A 16,874-nucleotide genomic window follows, 5' to 3' on the forward strand; every position below is an offset into this window, starting at 1 on the left:
ACATCGTGAGGAAACCTGAGAATTTTCTTAATTCTCTGCGTATGTGAAGTCTGCCAATCCGCTTTGGGCCAGCGTGATGGACTATTGGCCTAACCCCTCTCATTCTGAGAGGAGACTCGAGCTCAGCAGTGAGCCGAATATGGGTTGATAATGATGATCAAGGCACAAAAAAGTTAAATACGGGCGATTTTCACCAAAAACCGGTACCTAAAACTATGCCGGAAGTTTTTCTGTCGATTGATACGGAATCCGTACAGTGGATCCATGGAATGCTAAGATTTCGACTGCTGGGTGGTTTGCTAAAAATCATACTCCAATTAATTTAATTTTTTATTATAGTAATAAGGATTCGCTAAACCATAGATTTAATTCACCATGGTCCATTTACAACATATAAAATTTTCGTTTTTTTACATATAATAATTAATTTAAATAATCTTGTTTTTTTAGAAAGTCTGAATAGAAAACAAAATTTTAATAGACAAAGGGGGAAGCATACTTTAAACATGAAAAGCTATATAATTATTCTGATATAAAGTGTTTGTAGTGTGATTCGGTCATAGAAATAATATTATTTCATAATATCTTATAATGCGCGTTTTTTTTAACTAGTCACATTTCGTGTTTAAAGTGTGCTTCCACCTTAGAAGTCTTAGTCTCTATCTAAGTAATCTAACGTTTTATCTACTTACAGTTTTTATAGAATATACTACTTTTTGCAGTGTTCTTAACACAAAAAGCATATTAAATTCTACTCTTTCAGAATTGTACATATTTATTAATTTAATTATTATTTTAACTTAATTACAATATTATTTTAAAATTAGGTTATACAGTATTCAGATTTTGATAAAAATTTTGCCGTACATTTTTATTTACAGTCACTTTACAACATCTACTTCGTTTATTTTACAAGTCATAGATACAGGAGTAGGAAATAATAATCATAGACTAAAAATAGAATTATTTACACAAATATAGATACTTTTCCTAAATGGGGGCTCACCATTTAAGGACTGTATGACTAGCTCATCAATAAATATACATTAAAATACACAGACAACAAACATATTTATTTATTTAATTATTAAAAAGTTATCAAAGTTACTCTTTGATAAGGTAACCGCACAGTCGCGAAAAAGTATCTTTTAATATTTAAAATTATTACATAAACATTACCAATTATTTATAGATTACAATATTTTTATTGTGTAGTGAAGAAAAGCATTAAATCATAGACAAAATAGAAATTATCGTGTCATTGAATGTATGTGTCTAAAAATTTTATTGCTAACAATAGACAAACAGTATATTTTTTTCTTTATGTTGATAGGCAAAGATCGGTGAGCATACAGCCTTTAAATAATAGTGTACGTAAATAAATAAATCGTTTTACACACATTTTATACAGATCGAAGTTACATAGACAAATAAACCTTCGTTTTATATACATATTGAAGTATTTAAAGCACAGTTTCGTTAGTACACGTTCTAGGGCCATTGACGAGGGAGTACCTACTCGACCCACCATTTCTACTCGTCACAGCGCCTCTTATAAAAAGCTCTTTAAACGTCTCCCTAAATTGTCTCGACATGCCACAGTATATGGCGAAATTTATAGGATACGACACGATAATACAAAAATTCGTTATCAATATAAGTATATTCGCAATGTGATAGTCTAGAATCTCTACCAAAGTACTAGATATAATATGCAAGATGGTCACAACAGCTACAGGTATTTCAACCAGTAAAAATACAGTAACGACTACAATAAGCATTAATGTCGTGCAGTTAGAATCTCTGAGACGTTTGCATTCGGATTTTCGGTTCTCTTTGAATAACTTTTGACGGTTTAGCTGGGCGGTCCGCATTGCCCTGAACAGTAACACGTTGAGGACTACTAAAGAGGTGCAAGGGATCAAATGGACAAATAGTACGCGGAATGCGAAGTACGATATGAAGTAGGCGTCAGGAGTCACGGCGTGTACCCACGATGACATTTCGACCTGTGGAAGAAAAAAAAATTATTAAAAAAAATTTTGTCTATTCTTGTTACAAGGAATCTCTATCTTAAACAATTAGCGGACGCCCGCGAATATAAATCACGCGGGAACTATGAAACTTTTGGGAATGAAAAATCTTTTTAACAAAAAAAATCAACCGACTTCAAAATCGCAAGAAAAAACTAAAAAGCGAAAAATAACATCGTATGTGCAACCTTCTGTTCACTTTGAAGGCGATTTCAACACAGTGATGCATTAACTTAAGCCGATTAAAGTTCTTTCCCGTGGTTCTTTCAGAAACGGCTTTAATTAATACGTCACTGGCGTGGCACCGCCTTCAAGATGATCAGAAGGTATCACATGCGATGTTATTTTCATCAGGTATAGCCGTGAAAGGTAACAGGCAGACAGATAGACTAACTTTCGCATTAGAACATATTTTAAAGTATAGAAATAATATGGATTAAAAAATATTATAAGTGGCATGTAAATGTCTTTCATACAAAAACATCAAAGTTGCTGTAATTTTTTATTGTGTTTTTTTGAAAAGATAGAATGGATGTAATATGACAACCTTTAAAGATAAATATAAGTTAACGTGGACTTTGCCTACATTACTACCATCAAGTCATTTGGCGGTACATAATTCCCAGTAGGGTGGTAAGTAGTCACGGCCAAAGCCTTCCACCACAAAGACCTGACCCAATTTATTAAAGGAAATATTAAATCCTAAATTGATCCAAGTTGGAAATCGAACCCAAGAACTTCCTCTTGACGTCCACAGCATTACCATGAGTGCAATTATAATGTTTCTTTTAAAAAACAAACTTAATACAATTATTTTATAAACCTACTCTTAACTTCCTTATATCGTTAACGTATTATATATTTCCGCTCAAAGGACAATGCTCAACGCATACAAAGTCCCTTTAAGATTCAACATTTATTTTCTTTTCAAAAGGCATCTCTCCAATTATTGTTTTTCTTTTTGAAAAGATAAAGTTATAACAAGATTGTTTGCTTTTGTATGTCTGTAATGCAAAATAGCTCCATAGCAAGTTATGCTGATTATTTCTGCCCAGCATTACTGCATATCAATAAAGGTATAGGGTTAATCTCAGAGCAATCATGTCTAAGCTTCGTAGTCTTACTTGACTACAATCTCACCTGACGGTAAGTGATGCAATTTAACATGGAAGTGGGCTAATTTTTTAGGAGTAAGATGAAACCCACATCTCTTTCGATTTCTACACATCGTAGCGGAACGCTAAATCGCTTGGCAGTAAGTCTTTGACGGTAGGCTAATTAGCCACGGCCGAAGCCTCCCACCAGCCAGACCTGGGCTATTTAAGATAACCTCAATCAGCCTAGCCGGGTATCAATCTTGTAGACTATCTTTCGGCTTTAAAAAAAAGAGAAAGGTCCTAGCCTTACAGATAAGCTTCTACTTTTTATTAATCTATGTAATTGATCTAGAGTAGACAGAAGGGTCGTTAAAAAGATTTCAATTAAAAATGGCTATCATTTAAATCTTACCTAAATGAAGCTTCAAAATGAATTATTAATTAGGATATTCAGACTTTAATAATAATGAGTTTCGTCACAATTGTCACGACCTTCTTGAGTAATTGCGATATCTCAGAATCTTTAAGTATATTACAAATGAGTTCAAAGATCACTTGTTCTTGGAAATGGTGAAAAGGTCATGATTTCACGAAGTTAGTTAAATGTTTTGTTGTTGTAACTTCTGTAGCAACCTAAGAACAACAAATCGGTGCTATTGTTAGTTGTATTTCAGTTATATTGTAGTTGTAAGTTTTGTGAATGTTGCTTTAGCGATTATTTATAGCAGTATTTATTTAAAATGTGTAAAGGAATTATGAAAGTAGTATCCAATTATTTTGATAAGTACTTGGACTAAATAACGGGGAGAGGGAACTTACATCGGAGTGTGACATCATATATGCATGTGACTAAAGATTAACATATTTTATTTCGCTTTATAAAACTGCTATCACGTCTGATGGTAAGATGGTATTGATATGCAATGCAGCCTAATTTACTCGTAGAACGCGCTTACCTAAAAGCCCATTCGAATATTTACCCATATTGATTCAAATAGATACCCATATTGTAGGTGGCAGGGCAAACAGAAGTTAACAGAACATTACACTAGTGTCGTACGTGGCCTGAGAGACATTTGTTGCTATCTGCTTTTAATGGTGACATCACAGAATAAAGATGATCCAGAATGGGCAGGGCACATAGTTCGAAAAACCGATAGCCGTTGGGGTCCCAAGGTGCTGGAATAGCGGCACTAAAAAGCGCAGTGTTGGTCGATCCCCCACCAGGTGGACTGACGACATCAAACGAGTCGCAGGTATTCGCTGGATGCAGGCGGCTTAGTATCGTGATGTTTGGAAGTCTCTACAAAAGGCCTATGTCCTGCATGGAACTGCTCAGCGGATATGATGATAATAATGATGATGATGATGATGATGATGATGATGATGATGATGACGTAAGTTAGTAAGGCAATTATTACCCCGCAGACTTCCTCGATGTGTCCGCGCCACACGGTGCGGTGAGGCACGTACTTGAGGTCAAAGAACCGCGGCAGCTGATGCAGGAAGGCCGCTACACCGATGTAGATGAGGCACTTCTTCACACGCGGCATCGTGCACCTGATGACAACAAATTAAACTTAAGAATAAATACATCAATCGATCGAAGTTTGAATCGTAATTTTGAGGCGCGTTTGTTATCTTCGTAACTTTAATTATAATTTCAGTCGATGGTCTTATAGCGAAAAGCTTCGACCAACATCTTAAGAAGCTTTCACTTAACTGTTGGATCAAGAGTCGGATACAGAGGGTAGTGATTGAGACGGCGCGTATTGTGAGGAGGTTCCTCACTCTGGAGCCCTGACCACCAGTTGCTTGGACACTCAAATGTCCCGCAGCGGGAGGGTTGATTTTTTTTATAAATTTTTAATAGTTTTTTGTATTATATATTTATATTGACATTATTAAAAATTAAAAAATAATAATAATAAATAAATGAGAATAAAAAAGGAATAATAATAATAGCCTTTATTTTCAAATAAAATATAAAAAAAACATTAAAACTTCATTCAAATATTTATTAAACATGTCAATTCTTAATTTGATTAATATTACAAAAAATGTTTGTGTCATAAAAGAAAATTCTCAGTCATTGTTAATGTTAATTTCGTTAATTTTTATTTTATCATTTATATTGTCATAATGTTCTTGGGACGCCCATTTTAGGGCATAGGCCTCCTCCATTTAAATCATTTATTTAAGAACCATCCTTCAGTTTTACACACCAATGCGTTTTTTTAACATAATTAACATAACCGGGGGAGAAAATTCTCCAGTGTCAACTTTCACCCCGGTTATCCCGCCCCTCCGGGTGGAAGGGTACGTCCCTCTACCCGGATTTTCATCTGGGAGAAGATAACCTACCAAGATTTCTAAACGTTTCGTAGTACTTCAAACGCTAGAGAGTACTCATTCAAAACGCTGTATCGTGAATACGTGATACGGAAAAGCTATTGAAAACTTCAATACCTTATCTAACCTTCGTTTAAATTTGTTTTTCTGAACCTATATAAGTATATTTATGTAAATATATTTTTGCATTTTTAACTTATATGCGAGACAACACCTACTTGTAGTACTTTTTATTATATTGTAATATATTATTATTATTCTTTACAATTTAGCCCTTGACGACAATCACACCTGATGGTAAGTGATGATGTAATCTCAGATGGAAACGGGCTAACTTGTTAGGAGGAGGATGAAAATCCGCATCCATTTCGGTTTCTACACGACATCGTACCGGAACGCTAAATCGTTTGACGGTACGTCTTTATCTTTCTATAAAATTCTTACTTGAACTAATTAAGAAAACCTCTATCGACCCAACCGGGGATTGAACCCAGGACCTCCTTCTTGTAAATCCACCGCGAATACCACTGCGCCAAGGAGGCTGTCAAATGAATTTTGATTCCCCTGAGAGTATAAAATACACATAATTTGTGTCATTAATTAATAGCCGTATCTATATTTTTATTACGTTAACATAAGTTGAAAATGGTTTAAATTTCAACTCGGTCCCGAGATAAACGGACTGTTAGACAGACAGACGGACAACAACAAATTTTGGGTACTTGAAGGGTAAGTTTTTGCCTTTTTAGATACCTCAAGGAAGGTTTACTTTTGGTAGGGACAAATGTGCAGCTTTGATATAATGACGAAGGTCTACAGGCTCTGTGTCCATTACACAAAAGTCCAGTATACGTAAATATATACGTGATGTTTTTAAAGCGGCTATTATCAAAAGAGATTTTCATTCCGTAACCCAAAAGTTCAATTTGATATTTATGGAATGTAACTTTGTAAATCGTGTGTCAAGTTTTATGGAAAAGAGAAATTGAAGACGCTTTTTCCTCACCCTGACGGCATAGTTTTCAACTTGTTTGATTATTTTTAAGACTAGCGGACGGCTGCGACTTTTTGAATATTTTCACCTTTTATTTATATTTTAGCTTGTTTTATGTAGATAATAAATAGTGAACTAATCATTTTTTTCAAAAATTAACTCAACTCGAATTATATTAAAAAAAACTTCAACTCCTTTTTAACTCTATTAGAGGGTAGAATTTTGAAAAATCTTGAATGACATTGTTTTTAGTATTTTTCTGGTACTTCCCATGTCGATTTTTACAAATGTAACTTGAAAACTTTCAACCCCTTCTGTTTTAATTTTCGCGACAAAAACTATCATTTAAGGTTATTCGTATTATGGTCTCAAATCGTGCCAAGTGTCATTTGAATTCATTTAGTAGTTTTAGCGGTAAGGTAAACAAACAAAAATTCCGGTAAACAAAAATTCGGACAGATAGAAAAAAAAATATTTTTGGTTTCAGTATTATTTATACAAAATAATGCCCTCCAACTAAATATTCAAAACATCTTCAATGTACAGAATTTGACCTAAAACAATTGTATAGATATCCCAAAAAAAGACGACTAGCAAAAGCAGCTATGGGCCTTTTAAGAAAGCTCGTAACAATGTAAATATACAAAAAAGAAACTTCAAACTCAAATTCAAACTTCAAAATAAAATATCGCAACAAATGTGGCAATTCACTTTTATACGAGTACCTATAATGTCACTTTTAGGGTTCCTTTTACGAGCTCTAAACTTTTTATGATCGCTCAAATTATCTTGTTGTCTTAAGTTTTAAGTGTGCGTCGTTAAAAAGATTCAATTTTAAATAGCCATGGACGATGAAAGTGACGTTTTCATTTAATCTGTATAGTAGACACCTGTATTGATAGACTATGACAAGAGACGATGGAACTTGGGGTCTCAAGATGTTGCAATGGAGACGCCACACCGGAAAAGGCAGTGTTGGTTGATCACCTACTATAGTAGGGGAGCCGAAGAGGGGATTTTTGCAGTTACTCGAGCGCGGCAGATGAACATAACCTTGCACGTTGTTCAGTACCTCCACTAAATATGTTCCCATAATATTGGTGAGTACGTTTAAGAAAACCAAAAAAAAAACCAACTTCAGAAATACTCAACCAGCACAATAGATTAAGATAAGGTAGGTGAGTTGATAGCTAAAAGGTGTGCATTTCGAAAATCTGACGATTTGAGCGTAATTTAAAGAAATGGGAGGGTTCTAAATTTACAAAATGAAACCCTTATATTTTTATTATCGAGCCACGAGCGCGGTACTTATTTTGAATGAACTAATCTAGTGAATGAATTTTTCAAATCGGTTTTTGAAATTTTTCAAAATGGTTCCTGAGATTAGCTCGTTCAATCTAACAAACACACAAACTCTACAGCTTTATATATAAGTATAGATAAAAAACTGTCATCATTCCTATTAGCCTAGATAGCTTGTTGAAATTGCACAAATAATAAAATAAATAACCTAAAAATAAAACAAAACATTGGATTTTCTTTGTCTCACTGTTGTACCGTTCGTGTTGAAGTGAAATATTTTAAAAGGAACAAAGTCCACGTTTTAGCTTCAAACTGTTGTAAGCACTTAGCTGTGTCAGTATTGTGTTTAGGACAAACCTACCATTTGTACTGCGGGGCTTAAAAGACTTTATTGAAAGTGGCAGTTATCTATTAATTACTTATTAACCGACTTGAAAAAAAAAGGAGGAATTTTTTTTGGATCAAAACTCTTTCGTTACGCAAAAGCGTCACTCGATTTATTAAGCGATTTATTAATTCATCTTTTCTTTATATCTATCTTTTTTATTTTTTGCCTGTTTATCTGCCCAAACAAGAATTAAAAAAAAGTTACTAAAAATAATGTCTTTCAAGATTTTTCAAAATTCTACCCCTAATGGGTTGATGATTTTTGAATTCCCCCCGTTTCCTTTTCCCCCGTCGCGCATATCATGGGAGTGTCATCAATGAACTTGAATTATGACCCAAATTTTGAAGCCTCAATAGCTCAACGGTAAGAGCGGTCGGACTCGTCACCGAAGGGTGGTGGTTCGATCCCCGCCCCGTTGGTCTATTGTCGTACCTATTCCTGCTACAGTCTTTCCCGAATAGTTGGAGGGGAATGGGAATATTGGTCATATTATAAAATATATGGCAAATATTAAAAAAAAAAATTGGTTGTCTGTAACGTCAGTTTACTGACGACGTCATAAGAAAATACTGATGGAATGGTTGCATTTTTCAAAAGAAAATGTTCGTCTTTCTAAAATACTGTTTAATAATCATCATAGACCAGAATATACTTTATTTCTTCTAAAAAAGTTGGCAACCCTAGAGCGAGGGAACGACGCATGACGTCATCTTTTTTCGAGTGCGCAACGAGCTTCATCTATACTAATATTATAAAGCTGAAGAGTTTGTTTGTTTGTTTGTTTGATTGAACGCGCTAATCTCAGGAACTACAGGTCCGATTTGAATAATTCCTTCTATGTTAGATAGCCTATTTATCGAGGAAGGCTATAGGCTATATATTATCACAGGATTCCTACGGGAACGGGAACCATGCGGGTGAAACCTCGCGGCGTCAGCTAGTCGAATTATATGACGATGTCACGTCAAACACTTGCTAAGCTATTATAGCCGTTTCGTTCCCATGTTTAATTATTACGAAACAAACTTACTTATGTTTGTTAGTACAATACAAAGCAGACCCAAAAGTTTGCCGCTTACCCTCAGGTGATACCACAACGCGTTACATCGTAAAACAGTACCGGCTAATGCTCGTAGACCTAATGAAGATCGCATATAAATACCGAATTATAACTGCCTTATAGGTCCATATGGATTCGGACCTTAAGGTCCTGGATTTTTTTAAGTATTTGTCATCTTTTAACATGACCTTTGACTATGTTCCTTATTAGAAGGGTCAAAGTCACTCAGCGGGCGATGGAGCGAGCTATGCTTGGAGTTTCTCTGAGTGATCGATTTATTTGAAATTTGAAATGGAAATAGATTTTACTCTGGATTATTAATTTATTTATTTAGATTTTACTCTGGATTATAAATTCTCTGGTATGCAGGTTTCCTCACGATGTTTTCCTTCACCGTTTGAGACACGTGATATTTAATTTCTTAAAATGCACTTAACTCAAAAGTTGGAGATGCATGCCCTGGACCGGATTCGAACCCACACCCTCCGGAATTGGAGGCAGAGGTCATATCCACTGAGCTATCACGGCTCTCTAAACCTTAACCTCTATACTAGAATATTTTAAAAGTATAATTGGCACAGTGATGAGTACTTATTGATGACAACTAAGCTTATTTATCCAAATGTCTCACAAAAATCAATATATAGAGCTTAGAGCCAATAAAATACTAAACTTGAAGTTAGACATCGAATACAGGACTTTCCTATTATAAAGCAGAACCTCAGAGGTCATCCAAAATATGATTAAAGTGTTTTTCAGATAGCATGGGTACGGTGACAGTCGCATGACGACGTATTTGTTATTTGTTTTTTTTTTTGTAATTGTTTTTTTTTTGTAATTTTTTAGATATAATTTTTTTTTGTTTTTATATTTAATTTTATGTGACTTGTTTTTTTTATTTTATTGCTTTTAGTTTATTGTAGTCTGACATTTTTTGCATATTAATTTGCATTGTGTAATTTGACATTCATTCATTTCTGACAACTGTAGTATTGACATAATATTAATTTGTGTACGCTGTGTTAACCTATAATTAGCTGTGCAATAACTACTCATATATTTATTTCAATTTAAATCATTAACATGTCACCCGCACCATTCTACACGAAACGAACTGTGTACTCATAATGCGTCGCAATCTGTAATTTTATGTAAATATACCATTTTTAGTCTGACATACCGTGTCTGTCAAAATTGAAAAGGCATTTTTTAATTTACATTTTTCTGAAAAATTTACCTACACACAAACCCTTATCATTCATATGCCAAGACCAGTTCAGACTTGAATTATTTACGCGTGGTTTGGTCTGAAAGAGCTCAAAAGAGGTTGGGTTTACATAACAACTTAGGTATTGAAATGGAAACATGCTAATGAGATTTTTTGTACTTACTTATTTATGCTTTACATAAACATTTATCATCATCAACCCATATTCAGCTCACTGCTGAGCTCGAGTCTCCTCTCAGAATGAGAGGGGTTAGGCTAATAGTACACCACGCTGGCCCAATGCGGATTGGCAGACTTCACACACGCAGAGAAATGAGAAAATTCTTTGGTATGCAGGTTTCCTCACGATGTTTTCTTTCACCGTTTGAGACACGTGATATTTGATTTCCTAAAAAGCAAACAACTGAAAAGTTAGAGGTGCATGCCCCGGACCGGATTCGAACCCACACCTTCCGGAATTGGAGGCAGAGGTTATATCCACTGGGCTATCACGGTCGGCTTCACCTTGCTCACGAGATTACCGCCATGTGGAATGTCGAGTCAACTATTATTGTTCCGATAGTTGTTTCAGTCAATGGTCTTATAGTGAAAAGTTTCGACCAACACCTTAAGAAGCTTTCGCTCAACTGTTGGATTAGGAGTCGGATACAGAAGGCAGTGATTCTTGAGACGGCGCGTATTGTGAGGAGTTTCCTCACTCTGGAGCCCTGACCACCGGTTACTTGAGCACTCAAATGTCCCGCAGCGGGAGGGTTATTTTTTTATAAGTTTTTAATAGTGTTTTGGATATATTGTATGTATAACATTGTTAAAAAAGGAGAAATAAATAAATGAGAGAAAAAAATAAAAAATACAATTTTATATAATTCATGTGTAATGTGCGATCATCATTAATTTGATTCGGCCACGTTTTTATTACAGCACTAAACGATTTCTGCTTTGCAACACGCAACTATTCAGGCGGCTTTTATTGCCCCGTCTGGTATTAAGTTTGTGTAGTTAAACTTAACGAGTATCGGAAAACAACTTCATTAGGGTCCTAGCAACCTAATTGTATACCTATTGGTTTGAGGCATCAAGGTCGGATATTCCAAGACAGAGTTTTTCAATCTACGGCCGGCGAATCTACGGCCAATAGACGGCCTCCGTGGCGCAGTGGTATGAGCGGTGGATTTACAAAACGGAGGTCCTGGGTTCGAACCCGGCTGGGCAGATTGAGATTTTCTTAATTGGTCCAGGTCTGGCTGGTGGGAGGCTTCGGCCGTGGCTAGTTACCACCCTACCGGCAAAGAAGTACCGCCAAGCGATTTAGCGTTCCGGTACGATGCCGTGTAGAAACCGAAAGGGGTGTGGATTTTCATCCTCCTCCTTACGAGTTAGCCCGCTTCCATCTAAGACTACATCATCGCTTACCATCAGGTGAGATTGTAGTCAAGGGCTAACTTGTAAACAATAAAAAAAAAAAATCTTTTTACAATCACCAATTCTGGCGACCTTCTGGGGCATTCATGAACTACCCCTGTACCCTTGAGTTTGTAAACTAAGTCTATTTGAAATAAATGAACTTTGACTTTACCCATATTCTGCTGACTGTTGAGCACGTGTCTCCACTCTCCTCTCAGAATGAGAGGGCTAATAATCAACAAAGGCCCAATGCAGATTGGCAGACTTCACACACACGTTAATATATATAACTACTAGACGCCGCGCGGTTTCACCCGCGTGGTTCCCGTTTCCGTAGGAATACGCGGATAAAATGTAGCCTATAGCCTTCTTCGATAAATAGGCTATCTAACACTGAAAGATATTTTCAAATCGGACCAGTAGTTCCTGGGATTAGCGCGTTCAATCAAACAAACAAACCAACTCTTCAGCTTTATAATATTAGTATAGATTGATAGATAGATGTTTGTTACTCTTTAACGCCGCAACTACTATACCAATTTGGTTGAAATTCAAAACGAAGACAGATAATACCCTGGATTAACATATAGGCTACATTTTATCTCGACAAACTTCATTGTTTCTGCAAGATTTGCGAAAAACTGATGGTTAAGATAATATGAATGTTTGTTACTCTTTCACGTCGCGACTACCAAACCGATTTTAAAATTTGGAATAATAGATTAGATAGATTATATCCTGGACTCACATAAATGCTTAAACTTAACTTTACGCAAACAAAGCGAGTAAAACTATATTTTAAAACTTCTAACTGATCAAACTCATAAATAACCTTCCTACAGTAGTCGAGCAAATACAGAATCTCAACAAAAGCCACGTACATACTAATAATTACATAGTTTCCAAGCAAACACAGACAGATTTGAAGTAATAAAACAAACACCATACATTACATGGAGCGAGCGAAGGTTTTATAGCAAACAGTCCCAAAACTTTCACACTTACCCTCAGGTTACGCAACTGTACTGTATCACTCGTAATGTACCATACATTGAAGAGAGCCTTTAGTAAGGAACATTTTTTCTTTCGATCATCGAGTATTTAATTAATAAACTTCATTTAACAACCCATATTCGGGTCACTGTTGAGCACGAGTCTCCATTCAGAATCAAAAATCAAAATCAAAATCATTTATTGCCAGAATAATGTTGATCAATGTAGCTCAATCACAATCTTCCTAATAGGCGTGCAAGAATTACATTATACAAATAAAAAATGTTACATTTTTTTTTATAAATCCTTTTGAAATTATCCCTAAATATAAATCTATTGATTAGTATTTTTAATTTTTTTATTCCTTTAATGTGTAATTTAAAACTTTCGCGTTTATAATAAACGCGAAAGTTTGTATGGACATTTGGATGTTTGTTACTCTTTAACGCCGCAACTACTGAACCGATTTGGCTGAAATTCGGAATGGAAATAGATTTTAGTCTGGAGTAACACATAGGCTATTTATTCCGAAAAAATCCTTGGATTCACGAGATTTGCGAAAACCTTATGATTTTGATGGTATGAATGTTTGTTACTCTTTCACGCCTCGGCAAGTGAAACGAATCACGTGAAATTTGAAGTAGAGATAGATTATAGTCTGGATTAACACGTAGGCTACTTTTATCCCGAAAAAATCCATGGATCCCGAGGGATTTGTGAAAAAGTAAATTTCACGCGGACAAAGTTGCGGTAGTGAATTATAAACCAAAAGTTTCTCATAAATCACTATCTATATTAGTGAAAACCACATAAAATTCCTAAGCCCACTGACTCGCATCGGAATAGTGTGGTGAGTCCAAGTTCTCCTCTCCTATAAGGCCTGGCCCTGTAATGTGCTATTAAAATAGGCTAATTATTTTGGGACGAATGTTATAAGGATTTCGACACGAAATCGTTTCGATCGCTAGTTTGTAATTCGTACTAAGACCACAGGAGTGGGATATTTTATTTAACCGCATTTTTATTACGACCCTTAACGATTCCGACGAAACACGCAACAACTATTTATGTAAGCACTAGTTTACAGACTGTGTAATTTTTCTGTTTTCCCGGCGGATTTTTCCTTGTAGCCTTCGTTACTTCGTGAACGAATGAGGGAAATGGACTGCTTCATAGCACGAACTTTAAACTATTAAGATAATGGGTCACTATTAAATATTTTAGTTTTTTTTTCATTTTTTTATTTAAATGGCGAAATTCAGGGCCAGACCTCGTTCTAGGATAGGGTTGTTTTAAACTTCGATCACACTTGACCAGTGAGTGTCGCGAGTTTAGTATAATAAAGTTTTATTGTGTAACGAACATCATCACGCAATGGCGTGCACAAGTCGTTTAACTACGGTAGGGTTTCCATTTGTACCATTTGTATACCCTTTGCATATACAGGGTGCTGGGAAGTATTTCCCATAACTCTGAGGCTATATTCTCAACCGAAAATTAATTAAACATGTGTTCTAAAATTAATATTTTCGGAGTAAATAATATTTCTTTTGTAAATAGATGTTATAATTTGTCCCTTAGCTCATTCTTATAATTATGACGTAGCCAAACTTTAAAATTTTAAAACGCAAGGATAGATAAAGGATAGATAAATGCAAAGAATTATTTGAATTGCTTTGTATGAAAATATAAAAAGTTTTTATATTTTAGTGTTTTCTGTGGTTTTAATTAAAAAAGTATTAGTTATGCAGTTCGGCTCTTATAAGTGGACTCGTCAACACCTTGAAGTTATGGGAAATACTCCCGAGCACCCTGTAGATATGTACAAATGGTATAAAACAGAAAATTTCTTCTCCAATTCAAGTTCGTAACGAGTCCTCAGGGTAGGCAGTGCACTTTTCATGTATCAAGTGCACACCACTGACTATATTAGGTGGTAATGAGCGGGACCGAAGGCGTAACAAACTCTTCGAAGCTATAGCTTGGCAAGTTCGTTGATGACACACCCATGTCCCATGTCCCGTGGAAGGACAGCGTGGGTGTGAAGTCGTGCGCGCGGGGCAGACGGAAGGACTGCGCGAGTAAGAAGTCGTGCGCGCAGGGCATCGATAACCCCCTCCCGTCACCCGCGAACCATCGGCAGTGTTACCTTGTACCTACATATGTTTTCTGTGGTGTTACGAGCGAATTTGCCAAGCTATAAATAGTGTAGTCTTGGCACACTCAACATATTATTTTCATAGTTGAACCCAGGACCTCAAGATCCAAAGACGAAGAGTGAAATAAAATAAAATCATCATCATCATCATCATCATCATATCAGCCGATGGACGTCCACTGCAGGACATAGGCCTTTTGTAGGGACTTCCAAACATCACGATACTGAGCCATCTGCATCCAGCGAATCCCTGCGACTCGCTTGATGTCGTCAGTCCACCTGGTGGGGGATTGGCCAACACTGCGCTTACTAGTGCGGGGTCGCCATTCCAGCACTTTGGGACCCCAACGTCCATCGGCTCTTCGAACTATGTGCCCCGCCCATTGCCACTTCAGCTTCGCAACTCGTTGAGCTATGTCTGTGACTTTGGTTCTTCTGCGGATCTCCTCATTTCTGATTCGATCACGCAGAGATACTCCTAACATAGCTCGTTCCATCGCCCGCTGTGTGACTCTGAGCCTTCTTAAAAAAATAAAATACCTAAATAAATAAAAACATCCGTGGGTGTAAAGTCACGATAGAATAAACAGGGTTTTTGACACAGATTCAGGAATGCCAGCTAGCGCTTTTCTCTGTGGTTTTTGACGGGACGTAACGCCAGCCACACACCGTCAAGTCTGCAGCGCACTTAGGAATGCGGTTTCGATATTATTACTATTACAAATGATATCCTATTGATAAAGATGATTGAAGGACTGGAGACAGATTAAGTCAGCTACCAGCTTCACACAGAAAGTAAAAGTAAAATAAATTGTACCTAAGATTTTATGAATTGTAAATTATAATAATGTATGAGTTTTGATCTTGCCTGTTGATTTTATTTCCAGTTCCAGAACCGGTGATAAAGTCTGTAGAAATAATCAAACTTAGTTTAAAATTGCTTGTAAACTAAGCTTACTAGAAATAAATGAATTTATTTTTACTTGGCTCAGCGTAGTGCAGACTTGACAAAACTACTTGACCGTGTGTGGCTGGCGTAACGGATAATAACGGGCGCGTAATAAAATATGAATCACAGCATGACGCGGCGTATTCAGTGATCGCCTTTGTGTACCTATTATATTGCGAATTACCTGATCGCGATATTGAATGTATGATACGTAACTTTTGTATGATGTGAAAGCAATGCTATGTTTATATCGTCCGGGATTTATCGGCTTTTAGACGTAATTATCAAAAAGTCACCTAGCCAGATGTACGTACAAAAGATGGACCGACAGAGTGATGAAAAGGCTGGTCCAATAGGCACAAGAGAGATGCAAGATCAAAGATGGACAAAAAGAGTGACAGAGTGGAGGGCAAGTGGGCAAAAGAAAGAGAGGGAGACCTTGCAACAGATGGGAGGATGAAATAAAACGCGCAACGGGTCCAAACTGGATACAAATAGCGCAATCCAGAGAAAACTGGCACAATTTGGAGGAGGCCTTTACCCGCAGAGGGGTTCCTACAGAAAAGTTGCAATATAATATTAACGTACCTAAAATGTACCTAAAACTACTTTAAAAAAAAATACTTAAAAGCAGTAACTATTAAATAATAATCATCTACTTTTTGATACTAACACAATTAAACTAAACTCAACTTAACCAAACCTTGTAAACTAGTACTTCTGTAAGAAATAAATGGCTTTTTTATTTTTTATTTATTTAATAGGCACAAGAGCGAGAGGCCAGCTGCAGTAGATGGGCAGATGAAATAGAGACGCAAGCTGGAGTCAAATGGCAAGATGTAGCTAAAGATAGGGAAAGGTGGAAAACATTCGAGGAGGCTTTTACCCTCAGGGGGTCCATATACAAACTTTAATT

At 36.2% G+C, this 16,874-nt stretch overlaps 1 protein-coding gene across 2 annotated transcripts in view; it reads right to left on the bottom strand.

Annotated features, from left to right (window-relative positions):
- Nucleotides 1-318: 318 nt before the first annotated feature.
- LOC112054624 (sex peptide receptor) overlaps nt 319-16,874 on the bottom strand; it is a 246,790-nt gene continuing 230,234 nt past the window's right edge. For both annotated transcript variants that reach the window (XM_052886776.1, XM_052886777.1), the window contains 2 exons: nt 4,552-4,690; nt 319-2,009 (listed from right to left, as the gene is read on the bottom strand). In XM_052886776.1, coding sequence (XP_052742736.1) covers nt 1,464-2,009; nt 4,552-4,690 — 685 coding nt within the window. In that variant the 3' untranslated portion in view covers nt 319-1,463. The remainder of the gene's footprint in view (nt 2,010-4,551; nt 4,691-16,874) is intronic.

Source organism: Bicyclus anynana, chromosome 18 (assembly GCF_947172395.1).
Source record: "Bicyclus anynana chromosome 18, ilBicAnyn1.1, whole genome shotgun sequence".
In the NCBI taxonomy this organism is placed as follows: Eukaryota; Metazoa; Arthropoda; class Insecta; order Lepidoptera; family Nymphalidae; genus Bicyclus; species Bicyclus anynana.